The following is a 21,539-nucleotide window of genomic DNA, read 5'->3' as shown; positions in this document are numbered from 1 at the left end:
AGCTACGCAAGTAATTTTCCAAGGAGCTACACCCCCAACCCAAATTATATTCTTCTTAAAACATTCTTCTCCATGGAGGCTGCCTGCAAGGCCCATGTTCTACCTGTATCCATCCTGAGGCCTCTTCTTCCCCTCAGCACTCCTTTCCCCAACAGACTCCCGAATCCCTTTCTGCCATATCAGCAATGCGTGGATGCGTGCGCCTCACATGCTGCATGTCTAGGGTAAACATCACCACTTTCCTCCAAAACCAGTTACCTCCCTGCAGCCTGTTTTTAACAATGACATGGACCACAGAGCTCCCAGTGGCATAGCACTGAGGTTTTAGAGCCATGGTTACCTCCAGTTAGTTGCTAAATTCTGTCCATCCTGTCTTCACAGTTGTCCTGCAAATCCTTGCCTCTCTTTCCTAAGACCAGTTCCTTATCACGTCATGCCCAGATGTCACCTTCCTGGGATTGTTTTTACATGTCATTTCTAGTTTGAGAAATTACTCATGGCTGGAGACCCTCTAAACCTGGCGCCTACACGTTGGAAGGATGACAGAATAGCAAAAGACACAGGTTTGGGAGATTGAATTCGGACTCTGCTTTAGCTGATAGTGGTGTGATCTTAAGTAAGCTATGTAACCCTGGTCAGCTTGGTTTTCAATCTGCAAAATGAGGATCCCAATATTGACTTCAGAGGTTGCTGTGAGACTTAACAGGTACATATAAGTAATATAAATTGTGTAATATTAGCACATAATAGATGTTCAATAAGTGGGAAATAACTATTTTAATCATTGCATCCAAGTTTTCAGCCTTATTTCCTCTTGTCTCTTTTATGTATCCATAAATGGTGTCTGTCAGGTGTAGGTATTAACCCCTGAAGCCTCATGCTCCCCTGGCTCCCCTGCTGTACTTCTGCCCTCCTCCAGCTCCTCATACAACACCCTTCCTTCTGCTTGTTGATTCTTCTTAGAGTTGTGTTATCTTTCCGGGAAAGAGATTGTACCAATCCTGTAGACCAGACCAGGCCATGGGGATAAGGTCCCTCCTCCTGATGCTAGAAAGTTGGGGAAGGAAGATTTATATTCAAAGAAAGCTGAGTAGCCCAAGAGGATCAGGCAGTCAGTACCAGAGGATGCAGAGCAAGAACAACCCCCTTATAGGTGAGGGAACTAGGGAAAAAGTGACGAGGTGATGGATTTCATGCATCCACGGGCCTTTCATTGGACCCACAGATGGAGTCCTCAGTCCTGGCCCCTGAGTTGGTCTTTGCATCAGTGAGCCCCAAGTTTTGTAGATCACCAAGAGATAGGCTCATTCCAGCCCCTGATTGTTTGATTTGACCCTTTGCTCCCTGGGGTATGTGGGGAGGGCAACAGTTTTCTCAGCCAGGCTGATAAAGAGGTGATGGAGCCAGTCAGCCAGGTGGAGGCAAGGTTCTGGCTGATTTGAGAGCAGTGAGTGGGTTCAGGAAGAGGTCGGGCAGGCCTGACATCTGGCAAAGGGACCATGTGGTATCCTTGGAATTCTGGGGTTACCTGTTACCCAGCCATTTCCTGCCTGTTGTCCTTAATTCAGTATATCGATAAAACATGCCACCTCACCTGGGCTCTGGAGGACTATGACATGCTCCCAGAAGGAAAACCAGCTCCAGAATGCTCTCCAGATTCAGGGAGTTCTGGTACTAGAAAGTGCACTTATATGGTTGAGGAGGGAAAAGTAGAAAACCAGTCACCTGGCTCTGCCAACCCCCAGAAGGAGAGAAGACTCTATGCTCTAATCCTTGCTACCAAAAATCAAGATACAATTCAGATGACGCTTGTGGCAGAGCCTCCGTCCAGAGCTATAGTAGTGTGACCCACAGAGCTGACAGGAGAGAAAACTCATGCAGTTGGTGAGAGCAGGAGAACAAGGAGCAGACAGGCAAGGATGGAGCTGAGGAGCTTGGGAGGGCCCCTCTGCCGGGCTGGACTGGCGCTGGTCAGAGCAAGATGGGCATAGGATTCATAATGCTGTTGTGATGCTGTTTCAGGATCATCCGGACCAAAGTTCAGCAACCTTTCCACCCAACACCGGATGGGGCAGGGACAGGAGTGACCACCCCTGGCCATACCATTGGTAAGAGGGCTCAGGGAATGGGGGAAGCCTGCCTCCCACCCAGGGAAAGCCAGGAAATAAAGACCAGCCCTGGGAACTGCCCCCTCCAGTGAGGTTCAGGACCTGCCATGTTTCCCAAACCCTCCTCTTCTTCATCTCCTAGAGGCTCAGGGCCTCCTAAATAAGATTAGTTCACTGCACTTGGTCTCTGTTCCCACCTGATACCCTGCCTCAGTCTGTCCGTGTTCTCCTTTTCCTCCTTTCCCACTCTTACGTCAGCATTTTTCTTCTAGCATTTCTTCTTCTTTTTCTTCTTCCTCTCTTCTTCTCTGTCATCTTTTATTTATGTGACTCTATCTCCCTACCTGTCCCTCTTTCTTTCTTGTCCACGTTCTTATTCCATCTTTGTTTTTGCTTTTAATTTCAAAATTATCCTTCTCTCTTCTCCTCTTTTTTTCTCTCTCTGAGTTTTCCTTTCTCTCCTCTCCTTTCTTCTTCTGCTTTTAGCTCTGGATCTTTCCCTCTTCCTCACCTTCCCTCCTAATGGCCTCTTTTCTCTTTGCCTGTGTCCCTGATCTCTGTCTCTATCTTATCTACTTTGTAGCTCTCTGCCTCTCTCCAGCCTCCTCAGTTCTCTGCCTGTACTTAGGGTCTTTCATAGACATGGCCCAGGCCTGCCAGAACACCTCCTGACACTCTCCTGTCCCCCGACACACGTAGACTGACTCCTTTCTGGCCCACGGACAATTTGTGTTCTTGTGGCCATAGATGAGGTCTGGGGTTCGAGGACTAGGATATGGTTAAATTTTTCCTGCTGCCTCTTTGGCAGCTGTCCTTTTCTTGACCAGCAGGAAGTAGAAAAGGCTGATCCCAGCCCTCCTAGAGTTGGCAGGAACCCTTGTTTTCCAGACCTGAGTTACAGCCTGTGCTAGGAGGGAGGGTGGGGCTGGGCTGGGCCTGAGCTGGTTACTGTGGAGTGAATGTGCTCACTAGTCTGTGCCTGAGGGGGAACTGAGGAACTTCGCAAGTGATTTTAACCCCAGAGTAACTGGGAAAGAGAACTGAGTACTCCTGGGAACCTCAGGACCATCCTGTATCTCCACAGAATCAGAGTGCTCTTAGAAAGCCCCAGGCTATAAATCACAGTTAGTAAAGACTCTGCCCTGGAGACTAAGGAAAATGAGTTGGGGTTTGTCTGGAAGGATTTGCCCAGCTCTGGGGATTGGATGAGCTGTGCCAGAAGGCACCCTAGGAGCTGTGCTTTCTGGAGGGCCACAAGGTACCTTGTAGAGAAGTCAGCCTTGGTGATTCCTGAGCCTGTCACCATCCATCCATGGTGGAAAGAGTTTGAGGTGCCCACTGAAACCCACAAGTCTGCAGAGAAGGCCTGGGTTGACTACTCACCACTAAAGTTGGACAGAAGTAATAACAACCTGAACTGTATGTGTAACGCATTTCCCCCCTTAAACCTCAGAGGAAGAGGGGAATATGGGTTCCTCATCCCTCCTTCTGTCCTCTGCTTCTCTCTGCCCCCAGCCTTGGGGCTTTGGCCTACGATCACGACTGCTATCCTGACGGCATTTCCTCCTTACTCTCGCCCAGTTCCCAGCACGGCCTCCCCTCCTGTTTCCAGCGCCTCCAATGACCCAGTGGGATCCTACTCCATCAATGGGATCCTGGGGATTCCTCGCTCCAATGGTGAGAAGAGGAAACGTGATGAAGGTAGGGAGGAGGGAAGAGGTTTGGCTTCCCCTTCGCATGCTTTGTCCTTGGACTCAGATCTCCGGTTTCTGCCTGGCCTCGCAGCTGCTCTGCTGTGAGATCAGTTTTAGTAGCAAAACCCAGGTCCCCCCACTGCCCTGCTGGCTTCTGGAGAGAGGGAGGGAGGTTACTGGTGGGGCCACCAGCTTAACCATCTGCTCAGCCCCGACTGCCTCACCTTCCGCTGAGACTCACCCCAGCTGTCCCTGTGGGGTTTCAGGAAAGGCATGAACCATTTACCTAGGGAAGGTTTTGGAGGTTGGGGGAACAGTTGGTCTCTGACCCAAAGATGAAAGGCCAGCCTACTTTATCCTCACTTGATCCCAACCCATAAGAAGGTATGGGGTGATGGCAGGTGCAGCTGACCCTGGTGTCCTTTCTCTGTAACACAAGGACATTGCCTCATTAAAACCACTTGTGTCACTGGACATGGGACCTTTCTTCTTCTCCATGGGAGAAAACAACACTCAACTTTCTTGTTGGCCCTTCCCCTCATGTTCTTGGAGCACTCCAGAAATAGCCAGGCTGTCAGGTTGGGAGTTCAAGGGAAGGGGAATAAAGAGAAACAGTGGGGGAAGGAAGGAAGGAAAGAAAGAAGGAAAGAAAGAAAGAAGGAAGGAAGGGAGGGAGGGAGGGACAGAGTGGTAGGGGTGAGCTTGAAATGAAGTGGCAATAGGGTTCCTTTGGTGACCATCTGGTTTTGTTCTGAAGCACAAGGCCAGGGCACAGGACTGACAGGTCCAGACAAACAGAGAGCCCAGTGTCTCAGGCCTACTTCCTGCCCCAATTCTCTCATGGTCCTAGCTGGGGAAGTGGCAACCTCTTGGCTTTGGTAGAAACTCCCATGAAATTCTGAGACAGAATCCTCCAAAGATGAGCATAAAGGGTGACCATATATATTCCATTAGCCCAAGAAGTCCCAATTTATGTCTTTGTCTCTTCATCTCGACCCAGCAACACCTCCCTTTCTCTCAAGAATGCACTGTTTGGACAGTTTGTCCTGTGGTTACCCCAAGCATAGACAAGCCCTTGAGCGAGTGAAGAATGGGGAAGAGGGACAAAGCTGATATTCCATGGGCCACAGCCTGGATTTTCTGGGCCCAGGCAGAGGGAAGAAAGCGTGTGAGGCCTGGCCTCCAGCAGACGGGATGGAGTGTAGAAGAGGCCTAGGCCTGGCAAGACAGTGATGACCTGGTGCTGGCCTCTTTCCAGAAGCCCTAATGGCCTCGTTTCACAGGGAAACAGCTTGTCTGGCTCTATTTCTCCTTCTTCCAAAATATCCAAACCCATTTGGCTGCCACGGCCTTTGCCACTCACTAAATTTCATTGTGGTTGTTTTGGCGGCAGCCCCTTATGGGCAGTGGGAGGCAGCGTGAAAGGCCCTAAGTCCCAGCTCTCCCTGGGACTTCCCATACTCAGGTCTTAGCCAAGCTCCTTGGCACCCTGAGTGCTTTGGTAGAATCTGCCTCTCAAACTCTAAGCGTTTCTCTTTTGCTACCAACCCCTGTGTTATTCAGGGGCCAGGGAGGCACCACTTCTGTCCACCCTACCCCGTTACCACCTTGGCCTGAGGTTGGGGGCATGCATGCCCTCTGTGGACATCCCATGAAGGGAGGCTGGAGTAGGAAGGCACTGGCCTGAGGCTTCAGCCACCCAGGGCTAGGCATGGCAGGCCCAGGACAGAGTGCTGTCCTCTCAGAGCAGTTGCTCACATTCATTGTTCTGAGTTAATTTAATTCAGTGAAACTTCCTGCACATCAGCTGCAAGAAAAGCTTGGTGCAGAGGATCCCCAAGTAAAAGAAGATCTGATTCTTGTCCTTAAGGAGCTTATTTTCCAGTGGGGCATATAAACACTGAGTCCAAAGAACAGAAAGGTCCATCAGATATGGTGCATGTTGGAGGTCTGGCCACCTGGGAGCTGGGAGTGGGAAGGAGGTGGGGAGGGAGGTCACTGCCAGGTTAGGCTGCTCTTTGAGGAGAGGCCTTGACCATGGCTGAGGAAGATGTTACATACAATGGCAGCCTGAAATTCTAAGAGAGCAAACCTTGTCACCAGCAAATGCAGGGCAGCTTTGGCAGGAATGAACAGGCATGAAGGGAAATGGTGCAAGGTAAGCCTCAGTAGGTGGTTCAGGTAACAGGAGAGCAGGCCAAGCCTGAGCTGTGTAAGGAGGGAGGACCTTTCTCCTGAAAGCAGGAGTAGCCTCTGAAGGTGTCTGAGCAGGAAGGACAGAAGCACAGCTGGATTTGAGAAACTCCTCTTCCCAGCAATGTGACAGTGATGGTGGCAGGAAGACAGTGAGGAAGCAGTTGAAATCTTCAGGTGAGAGATAATGGGGACCTTGAAGTTTCCTCTTAAACACTTACCTAGCCAGGTGGCAAGAAGGAGCAGAGGCCCTGTCCTTTTTTTAGCAGGGGTTCTTTTGTCCTGAATCCCTCTTCTCTTGACCAACCCCAGGCCAGATACAGTTGTCCTTTCCCTGGAGTCCAGGACTGTGAGGGAGGCCAGCTTCTCCTGACCACTGCCCTGCTCTTGATCCAGGGGACCCAGGTGGGAAGGGAGAGGAGGGAGAGAAGAGCAAAGGTAGATCTGTGGCAGCCCTCCTCCCCCTCCCCCACTCCTGATGCCTCCAAGCAGCCAGGCCCAGTTTGCATTAGGGAGCAGCTCAGATGATTAAGAATAGGGGAGATAATTATGTGTCAAGATGATGTAGCCCAACTCTGCAGTCAGGCCAAGGTAGCAAAGCAGCTGGCAGGCCGGTCGCAGGAGGCAGCCTCGGGCACAGGCTGCGCAGACACCCAGTATGTCCTTCAGCTCTTGAGCCGATACTGCAGGCGAAAGAGAAACTGACTTAGGGGGCCCGAGGAATGTTGGGATGGGACTGAGGTTGCATGTCCAGGGACTAGACCCTAGAGGGAATGGAAGGCCGGGCACATTTCCCTCCAGGAGGACCTTGGATGCCCCTTGCCAAACTGGTTCTCCTTCGGCCTCAGGCACTGTGGCATCTCCCTGAAAGTGGCATATCCTGAGGGCAAGCTGGGTACTTCTCTGCCCTCCAGGAAGCTGCTCCGGTTCCTGCCTCTGGGTACAGTGCGGCCTATTCTTCAGCTCTAACAATGTCACGGTGGTGGGCATTAGCGAGGACAATGACTGCAGCATGTGCTGGCATTAGTGGAGACAATCTCAGCAGTAGTTACTGGTGTTCACAGTGATAATACCCAGAGCGTTATTGGCACTGGCACTCAGAATATGGACAGCATTATTAGTATCTGCAGCAATCATATCCGTGGGGATATTAGTAAAGGACCGATCAGCTGTGACTCTGGGGAAAAGCTGATGGTGACTGTGGGCTGCTTGAGACTCCTTGCCATGTCCTGGCCTGTGGGAGTGTGGAAAAACCCAGATTTTCCCTGGAGAAATGTGCCACTTTAGAAGCTGTGACTCTCCTTCAGGAGTCCAGAAACTCCCAGGAGATAGACAGACCAGCGATAGATGAGGAAGTCATGTCATGAAGTCCCCAGAAGACAGGCTGTGCTTCAGTCTAAGAAGGAAGAATCATCATTCAGTACCCTGCTAAAATCCTCACTTTAGGTGTGGATTCCCTGGAACTTTGAAGGGACATTGATCTTCTGAAGGTTGTAGCTGGAATACAGAGACGAACTTTTCTATCCATAATCAGCCTAAAAAAACACGTATGGGCTGGGACTGTAGCTCAGCGGTAGAGTGTTTACCTAGCAAGCATGAGGCCCTGAGTTCCAACCTCAGCACTGCGGGGGGGGGGGGGACCCAAAAACCTGATGCCCTTTGCCTTCTGCTGTGGCCCAGAGCATTGCTGTCCATTGGCAGCCATGTTGAAGCATAGAGCAGTTACATAACTTGTCCAAAAATCCAAATAAAGTCATGGCGAGTCTGTTGATCGGTGTGAGGGAGGTGTGTTGGTGTCATCCTTTGATGTGTGGGATTGCAGGGAGGCTGTGGGTTTGGATTCCATTAATTAGATGCACAATGATTTGTGCAGCTAAGTGGTGCCAAGCTGCTACAGTTGTGCATTTTCAGACAGGGCAGGTTGTGTGACTACAAATGGCCTAGTCCTGTCACTGCCTTTAATAACTCCCTTCTGATTTGGATGAAGCTGTAACTGAAAGAAGCAGTTTATTTCCTTAGTTAGTTTCCCTCCTATAAGTCCCAAAGAGTGTTGCTCAGGTTAGTCTTGGAACAAAGAAGGGGAATACGTTGTGGAAATGAGCAGCACCTACCCTTGTCTAGGAGCCCTGGATGGAGGCAAGAGAAAGCTGCAAAGATCCACTAGGAAAGAGGGTGCAGGGTGGAGGCCAGCATGCAGCCCAGGAGCTTAGCCTAGATGAGCAGAGTGCTCAGGGGGGAAGATGTGAGTCCTGGGGCGAGCATAGCTTGGCATGAATTTTAGCATTCCTTACTATCAGTGTGACCTTGGGCAAGTCACTTAACATGCATCATCTCAGTTTTCTCCTCTATAAAATGGACATAGTAACAATTCTTTCTTCACAAGGACTTTGGAGAAGATTCCATGAGATCATGGATATAGAGTGTTGCACCAACTCCATATGGGAAGATGGATTGATTTGCATCTGGGAAAGAAAGTCTCATTATGGGTTTTGATTTCATGGGGAAATGAAGTTGTGTCAGAAAGAAACTGATCTGGACACAGGCTCCATAACTTTGGTGTAGCTTCTTATTACTAAGGCAGCCTCTAGCTGATGCTGGATAAGCTAACCTGGATGTGACCAGTGCAGTTGGCCTCACCTGTGTAACTGGGACAACCTTGGTCCATCTCTACCTATTCATTTGCTCTATGGTTACCTGTTGGTGCATATATCATCTTTTAGCCACCACAGGTGTTTTCTATGTATATAAATAAAGACCCTTTTTTCCCCTTAATATGGGGGCATCACTCCCTCTATCCATCTAATATATTTCTGCTCCTACATGCAAATTGATTTATTTACCTTGGAAAAATGTATGCTTGTTTTAGAGACCATATGTAATTTTCCCCACAGTTCATGCAAGTATGAGTCTCTGTGTGTGTGTGTTTTACCTCCTCTGAGATCTTTGGGTGTAAGGAGATATGATATGTCACGTGTTGGGAAGGTATTCAGTTTTCTAGGTAGTGTGCATGCTTAGAGAGAGTACCAGTATAACCATGTGTGTGTCCACCAGCACCAATGACTGAGGAGAGCTCTAAGCTAGGCCTGAATTAGTTGAGTCTCCATGGTCCTGGGCACAGACTTGCAAATAGAGTTTGGCCCATAGAACCCACTCTACATCTGTTGGCAAATGGACGGGGTGTCTTGAGTTTGCCTCCAGGGATGGCTGGGGCCAACCCTAGGGAGACTGAGGCTGGGAACCCTCACCCACTCAGGCTGTGTGGGAGTTGCAGCTCAGAACCCTTGCAGCCCTTTGAAGAGGAGTCTGGTCTTCCAGTCTCAGGGAATGGCCCCCAATCTTCTACCTGCCTGACTTTCAATATCTCTCAGTGTTTGTCTCTTATTTGCTCTAGTCGAGGTATACACTGATCCTGCCCACATTAGAGGAGGTGGAGGTTTGCATCTGGTCTGGACTTTAAGAGGTATGAGGGCCAGAGGGAACATGGTGTGGGGGTCAAGGGAAATAGCTGGGGGCGGTGGTTAGAGAACATTGAGAAAGGGGGTTCCTAAGGGCAGAGAACAGAAAAGAGGCAGCTGTTCAGGCTTCCACTGGGCACCTAAGAGGCTAACAGAGTCTCAGGGCCTGGATCGGCTTCTGCCGTGGGCCACTGAGGGGGTGTAGGACTGAGGCCCTGGTGGCCTGGAGGGTCAGGCGCTCAGTGCATGGGGGGCAGTTTTTCCAGCCCTTGGAAAAACAAAGAGCAGATCGGGTAGTAAAACAAAAGCAAAGGAGACCTGGAAGCACCTGACAGCCCTAATTCATCACGGCCCAAGTTTTTTCCTGTGTTCCCATTATATTTGTTTGTAAAAGTGGAAATCAATTTTGAAGGTAATTTTCTGGAAAGAATGGAAGGGAGGTGGGAGGGCCGGATAAGGCAGAGATGGTAAAAGGAAAAATTTAGGCCAGGCACAGCCCAGGGGCAGCTCTTGGCAAGGTGAAAGAAAATTGCATATTCAATCTCCATCCATGAATCTCCCTCACTGCTGCCCGCCTCCTGCTTGAAAACAATGAAGGCTTTTTCCCAACGCTGGGCAGGGCCTCAGTATCAGCCTCACTTTAACTTCAGGGTCATTAATTCCCTGATTATTGAAGGAGAAGAGAGGGTTGCAGCATTGTCAATTCCAAAGGCACCCCCCATGTGATCAGGCACTGGCTGGGTGGGGTGGGGGGCAGCCAGGGTGAGGTGAGGTGTTGTCTCAGAAGGGGTTAGGGAGAGAGGAAATGGGGGAGCCACCTGGACTGGGGGGGCAGGAAGCCAGGGGGAGGGTGGAAGCAGGCAGTCATTACTGCATACCTCTGTTGTGTTGTTATTGCAAATTAAAAGTAGCATGTTCCACTCCACAGCTATCTTTGGGGAGGGAGGGGCACCAAGGGAGGTGGGGGATCTTATCATTGCTTCTTCAGCAGACCAGCCGTGGTGTCACCGTGTGAGGTGACATTTGAATTTACAATTCCGCTGAGAAAAGCCATTAATTCACAAATTAACATTTCTCCCTCTCCCTCTCTCTTTAACACTCTCTCCCTCTCTCACATGGATGTGCAAGCAATTGAAAAGACAAAGGAAATAGCCTTAAGGAAGAGACTTTACTGCTAGTCTGTCTGTGCTGAGATTGCTCCCCCTGCTTCCAGATAGATAAACCAATTACCTGAGCAGCTCGGCTCCTGGCCGCCCGATCGCCTCCTTTTGTAGGCTGCCTCCATGGCTGGCTTGCGCTCGGTGTATCTCATTAATGGAAACCAGGCATGCCCTGGTCACCAAGCTGTCTTCCTGGCTCTCCCTTGGAGGAGCAGTGAGAGGAGAGTCGGTATCAGAAAAGGCAGGTGAGGAGACCCCAGGGAAGAGGAAAATCTGCCACTGCCCTGCCACCTGGGGGGCCCTGGGTCTTTGGACGCAGCTTGCTGTGTTGGCCAAGGCTGGTGGGGGAAGTGTGCAGGTGAGCCCTGCTTGGTAGGTGAGCCTGCTCTGAACTGAGAGGGCAAGGCATGGAGTGGGCATTTAGAAACAGAGGCTACAACACTAACCTAAACTCCTGGTGGCCTTTGGTCCCAGTGCAGGGAGCTGGTGGAACCAGAGAGGGACCTGAGCTCACCCTGAATGAGAAGAGCTTGGGGAAGTTTTGCTGAGTCTGCACTATTTTAGTGGGATGGGATTCAGCTTGAAGGAGCTGAGAGGTTGCTGAGGAGGGCCCAGGAGACATGATGAGGTTGCACTGTATTGGGTAAACAAAATGAGGTTGCACTGATTTCTTAACCTACACCCAGCACTTGGACACGAATATGTCTGTTTACTGCCTAATACACACACACACACACACACACACACACACACACACACACATACACACACAGCTGATTTCCTTCTTAGAGAACACAGCAGCCCCACTTTATCCACTAGATATGTTTCAGGATCCACAGTGAGTACTTGAAACCAAGGTTAGTACCCAGTCCTACACATACTTTGTTTTTTCTCTATATATACACAGGACAAAGTTTAATTTATAGATAAGGCTCAGTAAGAGATTAACAATAACTAATAATAAAATAGAATAATTGTAGCCATACATTGATACCATGACAGTTAATCTGATAACTGAGACGGCTACTAAGTGACTAACAGGTACAGCATAGGTATGCCAAACAAAAGGATGATTCACATACCAGGTGGGACAGAGGGGGCTGCTCAATACTTCATCATGCTACTCAGAAAGGCATGCAATTTAAAACTTATGAATTGTGTATTTCTGGAATTTTCCATTTAGTAGACTATACTTGACTGCAGGTAACTGAAACTTTGAAAAGTAAAATTTTGGATAAGTGGGGACTAAAGTGCCTTATGAATTACTGTTAGGATTATATGTCTTCACATGTTCTATACTGCCTAGCACATGTCACAGACCCTGCCCCTATGTGACAGGTCCTATGAAAGTCCAGAAAGGAAAGCTACACAAAGGGAACCATCTATCTAAACAAGCTCCTGAATTTAACTGCATTAACAAAGCTCAGCCTGTGTTCATTTTCCAACTAATATTATATACCTGGCTAACATCTACTCCAGTTCAAGAAAAAGTTAAGGTTCAAAGGTCAACATTCACTAAGACACCAGAAAAAGAAACCCACTTATGAACACATTCGTGGTCATGAGTATATCTTTATAGTAACCAGGGAAATTCGACTGGTCATACCTGAGAGGAGAATTTTCCTATCTTAGTTGAATCACATATTCAACTGGGTAATATTGGCCATGAGCCTGTTGAACACACTATGTCACTCTACAGAGGTAGATGTAGAATGCTTTTGGAGGTTATGTTGATGTTCTATTAAGACTTTTACTGAGGGCCCTGTATGCAGGTGACTGTATTTTTCTGTGGGTAAGTACCCAGGTTTAGCCATGACTGTGTGAGACTGACAGGTTCATGAATTTATCTCTAAAACTGTGCATTTATACCAGAGATCAATCAAATTATCAACTACCTTTGTTTCCCAACTAGTTCATACTACTATGGATAAAGAGTAGGTTGTTTGAGGAAGTATTTTGAGGTTTAGTACAAATGAGCATATATTTTTTCATATAGTGCCAGAAGTCAGAATAGATAGGTGGACCATCCCTAGGAAAAAATGCACAGATGTGTTGTAGAGGGGGCTACATGTGTCCCTCCACCCCCAGACATTTGGGCAGGTTCAACCGGGTATTACAAATTCCTCAGCAAAGGCCAGGAGGTTCTCACCCCGCTGCCCTGTTTGCACCCTCTCATGAGCACCCATGGTTTTAGAATCCGTCTTCACCTCTTGGTCATCCCTTGGCAACTGCCTTCCAGCCCTGCAGGTAGGCATCATTCTCCTTTCCCCTCCTGGCAAGGGCACCAAGCGAGAAATCCGCTGCCTCAGCTCTGCCCTTCTCCCCCAGAGCAGGCTGTGCACGCAGGAGGGAGGAGCCAGGCGCAGGGCTGTCCCCCAGGCCCTGCCGCTTGTGGGCTTGCCTCCCAGAGCACCTCCTCCTCTGCGGACCAGTGGTCAGTGAGAAGGGCAGGCAGCTGGCATGAGGACCCCTCGGAAAATGGGTTTGGAGATAATAAAGGGGAAGGGAGACCCCAGGATCATGCCCACCAAAGGAATGGGTCCTGGCAGGCTCCTGAACCACTGAACCCAGAGAAGGACCCCCTTCCCACCCTGCCTTCCTCAGGCCTTCGGGCTCTTTGGGACCCTCTCACTGTGCCCTGTGGGGGTAGAAAGGCCAGGAGGGTTGAGGGAGGGTGGGGCCTGGTGCAGGGGCTGGAAGATAGTCACGAGCCTCAGAGCCCGAGTTGCAGCAGAGCCAGTAATTCAAACCATCCTGACCCTTCGGTGAACCCGAACCTGCTGACCTTGACAGCAGCAGACAAGAGAGGCCTCACAAACCTCAACCTGGCAGAGGCCCTGCCTTCTCTCCCTTCCTTTCTTGAAAGCCTATGGCCCAGCCTCCAGGTGGCTCCTCATTTGGCCATCCCCAAGAAATGTCAGCATCCCCTCCCTCCCTGAGGCTGCCTGCTTGCTTCAAAGCACCCTTTGTGCTCATCTCCACTGGAGACAGGGTGTAGGCATCTCCTGGGGCCTGTCCAGGACTGCCGTGAGTGTTCTCTTATGAGTGGAGCTCATACCCCTTCTCTGCCCCAGGCTTCGTCTTTTCAAGAGGACTGGCTATAGCACATAATCTGGGTGCACACAGGGTCGGGGATAGAATGTGATGGAGATGTAGTAGACGGGGAGGGAAGACAAGCTGGAGGAAAGCAGCCTCAGGAATCTGCATTAAAGTAAATGCAGTTTATGAAGTTTATGCCTTCTTCCTCGGGAGAACTGGATTCCTTCCAGTAGCCTCTCCGAGGCTGCCAAACAGCTCCTGAAGCAGAAAGTGTGGGCAGGAGAGCAAGCAAGCCAGTGACAGAGGGAGAGATGCGTGGACACCAGCAAGCACACACACACATACATCACCCTAGGCCACAGCAGCCTGAGAAGCCTGGGATGGGAGAATGCAGATGGTGTGTTTAGGAGGAGTGGCTCCAGGAGCTACTTTCCCCCTTCTTCCCTGGCCACCTGCCATCTCTACCCCCTCAGGCAGTGTGGCCATCAGTATGAGTGCTGGGAAGACTGGTGGTGTAGTAAAGCTAAGCTGGGGACAGTGTGGACCGCCTGGGGTAGCTGGGTCATGGAAGCTGCTCTGGGTGAGAGATGGTCTGGGTGGTCTTGGGGCAATGGGTACAAGCCCTATGTAGGAAAAGGAATCAGAATATTGTACCACTGAAATCAAGTGTGGTGGCACACACCTGTAATCTCAGCTACTTAGGAGCCTGAGGCAGAAGGATTACAAGTTCAAGGGTAGGCTGGCAGCTTCATAAGACCCTGTCTTGACATAAAATTAAAAGGTCTGGGGATGCAACTCAGTGGTAGAGTCCTTCCCTAGCATGATCCAGGCCCTGGGTTCCAACCCCCAGTACCACAAAAAACAAAACCAGAATGTGGTACTCTTGGATCTTCCAGGAACCTCTCTTTTCTCTTAATACCAACCAAATGGGTATTATGGCTACTGACCAAGTGGGTATTGTGGCTGCTGAGGACAGCCATTGGAGTTTCTTTTAAAGAGAAATAACTTGAGACCTTTTTCCTTTTTCTGAGAATTCAAAGAAAATAAATGACCAACAGGGCTATAGCATGGGAACTCTCAGAGGGACTTGTAAGCAAGTTGGAGGATCTGCCTTTCCAGACTCTTCTTCCTGTGCATGAGAATATGGGTGTGTGCATGTGTGCACCGGTAATGTGTAAGTGGGCCAGGATCCTTGGCTTCTGAGGAATGGGAATGTGGAAGAGAAAATGACCCAAAGTGAAGTGTGCAGCAAGAGCTTTCTCTCAGGTATGGCACCATCTGTCTCTTGTCCCTGTGGCTTCTGTGAACAAACAGTAACAAACAGTTGAACCAGGAACAAACAGTAAGAAGTCTGTCTCCTGATTCTTCCTGGAGACTTCATGTCTTTCTCTGTTCAGGAGCTGGGACACAGGACTACAGAGAATGAAGGGAAGTGGGAGAGTGAAGGGTGGGCAGAAATTGCTGATCGTGGAGAATGCCCTGGGCAGCCAGGAGATACTAGGCACAGAGGGAGGCAGAAACTGGTGGAGGATAGCCTTGGCCCTTTCTGTCCCCTGCTCTCTCCTCTGCCCTCCCTCCCTCTGCCCTCCCCTCTTCCCTCCACACATCTTTATTGGTTCTGGTAATAGCGTTGATTTGCATGTCAGGCAAAGCCTTGCTACACACACAAAAAGAAAACCCTAGCCGTGGCGGTGTGGCAGTGTCAGCTCTCGCTGTTGTTCGACAGTGTAAAATTAAATTAATAAAGCCCCCAACACAGGAAAACATAACAGGAAATTAATGGCCTTTACTGTCGCTCTGATGCAGTCATTTGCAACCCTGCTTTCCGCACCAAAGACTTCATAAATGCAAGCAGTTTCTCTAAACAAGCATACTTAGGGCGGCCTGGTATGTAATTTTTCGCCTTGCTTGTGTCCTTTGAGCTAACAAAGCCCCCTTCCCTCCTGGCTCCAGAGAGGTTTCTAACTGTTTCTGGCCTGGGCTGGAGCTCAGCTTTGAGGGGGGCAGTGCAGGACCAGATAGGAAGCCCCACCCCCTACTTGCCAGCCCAAGGAGGGCTAAAGGAGATCTGGGGACTCTGCAGACTCTCAGTGAACCCTCCTTGCCCTCCAGCTTTGTGGGCATGCCTGGAGGACTGCACACAGGGTGCTCCCAAGCAGGGAAGTTGATCACCCAGAGACTCCCCTCCCTTTCCTCCCATGAGTCTCTTTTCTCTCTCCCACCACCCCTGGGTTCCCTTCCCATTGCCTCTGGCCTTTGTCTCCTCCTCCCCCATCTCTGCTCTCAGCATCTTCCACTATTCCACACATAGGTCACACATTAGGACTGGCTGTGCCTCAGCAGTGGGTAACCTGGGGGCTTTTGGGGAGAGAGAGAGCTAACTTATTCAAAATGGGGAAGGAGCTCTGCTGGTAAATTTCCTGGACTCTCCCTCTTCCCTACATGAGGGCCCTAATAGTCATTCAGACCATTCTTCTGTCCTCAAATGCGTTTCAGACTGAGAACCTTGGCTTTGGAGTGTAAGTTGGTGGAATGTTAAGAACATGTAGTTTTTCTCTTGGGATCTTTGTGTCAGCGTGGGCCTGAGCACCCACTGTGTTTGACTGTGTGCAGGGATCTCAGGAGCTTCCAGTCTACTGGGGACAGGAAATGGCTAGAATAGGTAGCAATAGCAATAAATGGACTCCAGCCTGGGAGGGGCTAAGATTGGGAGGGACCATCTCCAGGGATACCTCCTGCATGGAGAGAGACCAGGGGCTGGGCTGAGAGTGGAAACGAGGTACAGTCTCAGATTTTTGAGGGTCATCAGATCTTACCTGCCCCTTACCATGGAACTCTCCTTTCTGGTAGTTCTGCCTAACAGGCACAGCTCCTGCCTGGATATAAAGCGTAAATGGACAGTTGCTATTGATTGTAGCTTTGCTGTTATACTGAGCCACTGTGGGATTGAAGGAAGAACACAGGGGTTGGAGTCCAGATGGACTCCACTTCCACTTTCTGTTTGCTTTAGTAACTTCAGCTAATTATATAATCTCAAAATCTCAATTTCCTCAAGTACATATAGACCATGAAGTTTGCCACTGAAGTGATAGATGGTGGTCAAGATCTCCATTTGACTTCCTCCCTCCATCCTTCCTTTCCTTCCATTCATTCCACTCTATTTACTGACCACTTTGCCACGTCCTGTATGGATTTTAGCTTCTCACATGACGTGTTCCTGCCCTTGTGGGAGTTCCTTCACCATCCTAGTTACCCATCTTGGAATTTATCCTTGAAGGTTAAAGTCACTCTTGAAGGAACACTGAACCCTAGAGACAGTTCAACCAATGCCAAGTACAGTGGAACCATTGCCCCTCTCCGTCTGGAGACTCTACATCCATAATGTAGCCTAAGATTACATTCGATTTTTTAGCAGCCGTGTCAGACTCGAGCTCATATTGAGTTCGTGGTCAACTAAAACCTCGAGATCTTTTTCACATCAATTGCTATCAAGCCAGGCCTACCCCATTCTGCCTTGTGTAATTGATTTTTTTTAACCTAAACATAGGGCATTCCATTTATCCCTGTTGAATTTCATCTTGTTGGTTTGGGTTCTTAATTCTACCCGATTAAGGTCATAAGGATGTCTTCTATATCATCACCCAAGTAGTTCCTTTTCTTTTCCTGTAGCTATTTTTCCTTGAAAATAAAGGAAAGTGCATGGCCGACCAGTAGATACCTCCCTCCTGGTTGCAATAAATGAATGCTCTAGGTATTATTGAGCCTACCCAATAGCCATTAACCACTTCACTTCTCTTCACCTCGCCCATAAAACTAAGAAGGAGATTCTTTGCAAGATGTTAACAGAATTTCCTTAATCAATCAATAAAAATCAATTTAAGTTGATGAGCAAATGGCCTGCTTTGTAAATCAATTTACAAAGGTAAGTAGAACAGTCTTTGACCTCAAGAAGCTTATAATCTAAGGAAGCAGATGTGTACTTCATTATACCAGCAGAATGTGGTCAATGCTCTGATTAAGGCTTGAGAGACTGTGATAAATGTTGAGAGAAGAGTGAGGGGAAGAAGAGAGAAAAAAAAAAAAAACAGTTGCTTCCAATTTGGGGAAAGTCTCAAGGTAGCATTTGATCTTAGCATTGATACCGAGTTAATGTGCCACAACTTAGTGAGTGTGTGCTCTGGAGTACCAAGTTTTCTTTTTTAGTGCCCACAAACTAGCTGTTTAATAATTTCTTCTAAAAAATATTCAGAGCCTGATACTGAATTTATTGTAGTGTAATTTGCCTACCCTTACCTTTCCCCATTCCCTGTAAGGCAGGATGGCATTGGGTTTGTCACTGCCTCACTCTTTCATTATCATTTCTTGGCTCAAATATTATCAACAGCAATTTTAGGACCCTATCAGTTCCTCCCAGGGTCCTGACATACAAATGATCTGGGGAAGTTAACTCAATTGCCATGGCTCAGGGTTACCTGCCAGGCCCTCCCACCAGGGCACCAGGACCTTCCTGCTGATTGCCTTTTGAAGATTCAGTCTTTGGTGCAGAAGACAAAGGCAGGTTAGAGATCTAGAAATTCTGCCTCCTCCCTGTCCTCTCTTAGTATTGCCTCTTCCCAAGGACTGAACTTAAACTCATTTTCTTTTCTTGTTCTTTGTCCCATACATAGCAACAAAGGCCCTTTTTTGTTGTCTCATCTTATTCCACAAGTTTTTGTCTTCCTGACAGGTGCATGCTACTTTCATGCCATCTTTGGTTTGGTCTCTCCTTTCATCTGTTCTTTTTCATCTTTTCTTTTTTTTTGGTACCAGGGATTGAATCCAGGGGTGCTTAACTACTGAGCCACATCCACAGCCCCTTTTTAAAATATCTTATTTAGAGACAGGGTCTCACTGAGTTGCCTAGGGCCTCACTAAGTTGCTGAAGCTGGCTTTGAACTTGCAATCCTGCTGCCTCAGCCTCCAAAGCTGCTGGGATTACAGGCATGTGCCACCACACCCAGCTGTTCTGTCTTTTATAAGAGAAAAAAAATACATAGCTTTTGTTTGATCATAAGTGCAATACATATTCATTGTAAAATGTTTGGAAAAAAACAATAAAGCTCTAAAAAAAAATCAGCCATGATCTCATCACTAAGTGATAACTACTGTTAAAATTTGATACATTTTTCCAGGCTTTTTTTCTTGTGCATATTTAACTTTATACATATATATCATTATTAATCAAAATTAAAATGGTACTGTATACACAGCCTTATGTCTTGCTATTTTCACTTAACTTTATATAGGAACATTTTCACATATCATTGCATATTCTTTGAAAACATGATTTTTTAATGGCTGCATAATCTTCCACTGTTCAATGTACATGTCCTTTTAAATTCTAAGCTCATCATATTTTAAAGCTTAGTCGTGTGCAACAATGGTGATTTTCCTTAAATGTCTTTCTCTTTCCTCCCCTCCCCCATTCTTACTCTCTTTACTTTGTCAGGTTGATTGTTTGAGCTTATGAAAGCAGACTTTCATTTTTAGAGCATCCTGTCCTTATAGAGTTATACTCTCTTTTAGACTCTCTTGCTGTGGAGTCCCTTGCCTATTCTTTTCCTCTACATAGAGCAGTTTGCTTTCCTCAGATTGGATTCTACCGGTGCCCCTTTCCTTTACTACTGTCAACTCTAGACATGGTTGCTTTGCCCCCAGATCCCCACCACTTCCCTTTTATCCATTTTTCTTCCTTGGTCAGAATTAAGTGACCTGAAATAGTGAAGAGGACCTTGGGTTAGGAGTTCTAATTCTAGCAATGCCTAGCTCTGTGACATGGGAACATTATGTACCCTCTCTGAGCCTGCTTTTGTTGTTTTGTTTTGTTTTGTTTTGTTTGTTTGTTTGGTTGGTTTAAATTTTAAATCTCTAAGAGGGAATCAGATTAAATTATCTCCATGAAACTTTCCAACTGTAAAATGTGAATGACACGGAATCCAGAGCAGTAGTTTCTCTTCTTTCTTTTTCCTTCTGAAAAGGTAAAACGTTGAGAAAGTCAAGTTAAGAATTAATCAGGCTTTTGTTTTTAGAAATCTATTCAACGAATTGGCCAATGTTTGTGATCACCTATCATGTATCAGGCTCCATGCTATTTATAAAGATGAAAAATATAGTGTCCTTGCCTTCAAAATTCACAGTTTAATGAAGAAACAAGCATTTTAAAAAAAATATGGCACATATAGAATTTACTTTTGGCTGTGCCACTTATTTGCTGTAGTAAGTTATTTCTCCTCATGAGCCTTCACTTTCTCAGGAGTGCACTCAGCTGCCGGAAGCTGATTGCCTGGCCTTCCTCTGTCACTCCTTAATTGTGCCTGTGTGACCTTGGGAACGTTCCATAACCTCTGCACTTTCATTTCCGAGATAAGAAGCTTCCTGCTTAAGTTTTTCTTGTGAAAATTAGATGAGTTGATATGTGAAAAATTCTTAGACAAGTGCCTGGTGTGTGGTAAACAATAAATGTTAGTTGCTGTTATTCTAAGAATTAAATCAGTGCTATAATAGGGGTCTGGTACCGTAATAGGAACTGGATTTGCTTTAGTCATTATTGTTATTATTTCCGCAGTAGAGGTTTGGAGAGATGGCTGTTGGACACGGAGAAAGGAAAAATTCATATTGCTGAGGGAGGCTCTAGCATCTCTTGTGTATATCTAAGGACACTCAGTCCAGAGAAGCCCACAGGACTTGTCCAAGGTCACATAGCAAGTGAGCAACAAACTAGGATTCACCCCAGGAGATGTTACTCTCAGTCCAGCCTTATGTTAGGCTCATCCTAGCAAGAATTCAGTGAACATTTAGAAGCTGGGCTTGGTGAAGGATAGCAGGTGGTTTGCCAAGGTTAGTGGAATGGGCAGACCTGGTCTTGCCCCAAGCCAAAGATTTGAGCCAGATTTCTGAGGGCTTCTTCACGCCTGCCAAGGTTGGCTTGGGGTTCATGGTCAGGCCAGACTCATAGGTTGCCCAGTTTATCTGGGAGTCAATGGGGGTGTGTCATCTATCTCCTAGGACAAGCGGCATTCCACAACTCTTTCCTCAGCCTGGCTCTCTGGGCCCCGTTTTAGAACGCTGTGGCATCTTAGCACCCCTTCCCTCCTCTCTCTCCCCTCACTCCCCCCTCATCCTTCCCCTACCCTGCCCCATCTTCCCTTCATCTTTTTTCCAGTCTCCCTCCCTCTCTCCTCATTCCCTCATGCTCCTTCCCTTCATTTTCCTTCCCTCCTCCATCCTCTCTTCTACTCCCTCCTCTTCCCATTCCATCAATCCCTGTCTGGAAGGCACCCCAGCTCTGGGGAGTAGCCCCATTCCTCAGCGTCCTAAACCTCACTCCCTGTTCCCAATCAGATGGGAGGCCCCGGGTGGCAGCTCAGACCTCCGGGTCCTGCCTGCCTGCTGCTGCTGTGGGGGTGGGGCTGGGGCTGCACAGGCGGGCTGCCCTGAATGACAAGCGGGGATATTGATCGCATTCTGAACTCAGCCCAGCCGATAGAAGGTAATTAATGACTCCATTTGCCTCAGTACCGGGGAGAACAATTGAGTTTGAAACTGCAACAACTGGCAGCTGGGGAGACTGGGGGTCAGCCCTGGGGTGACCCCCTCCGAGGGGGAAGGTAGTGTGAAGAGGTGCCTAGGTGGAGAGGCCACCGCCCACCCACTGCTTCCACTTCCTCCGCGATTTTTTTTTTTCTTCCCAAGCCACTTTTTGAGGTCATTTTCTGCCTGTGGATGAAGATTTACTTTCCCCGAGATTGTATCTTGTCAGCTGCGTGATCTTGCGCATATTTTGGACCCTTCCTGAGTGTGTTTCCTTATTTGTAAAATTGAGCGAATGGCATCTTTTTTGTAAGTGCTCTG

At 48.1% G+C, this 21,539-nt stretch overlaps 1 protein-coding gene across 16 annotated transcripts in view; it reads left to right on the top strand.

The window, feature by feature from the left end:
* Pax2 (paired box 2) overlaps positions 1–21,539 on the top strand; it is a 90,038-nt gene that overhangs the window by 39,812 nt on the left and 28,687 nt on the right. For 12 of the 16 annotated variants that reach the window (XM_040272482.2, XM_040272480.2, XM_040272475.2 and 9 more), the window contains 3 exons: positions 2,023–2,108; positions 3,690–3,809; positions 9,387–9,455. In XM_040272482.2, the coding sequence (XP_040128416.2) occupies positions 2,023–2,108; positions 3,690–3,809; positions 9,387–9,455 (275 nt within the window). The remainder of the gene's footprint in view (positions 1–2,022; positions 2,109–3,689; positions 3,810–9,386; positions 9,456–21,539) is intronic. The other 4 variants (XM_040272484.2, XM_005333677.5, XM_040272479.2 and 1 more) reach the window with 1 other exon arrangement.

This window comes from Ictidomys tridecemlineatus, chromosome 1 (assembly GCF_052094955.1).
Source record: "Ictidomys tridecemlineatus isolate mIctTri1 chromosome 1, mIctTri1.hap1, whole genome shotgun sequence".
Taxonomy (NCBI): Eukaryota; Metazoa; Chordata; class Mammalia; order Rodentia; family Sciuridae; genus Ictidomys; species Ictidomys tridecemlineatus.
The sequence above is the reverse complement of the archived record's forward strand: the minus strand, read 5'-3'. Positions and strand labels throughout refer to the sequence as shown.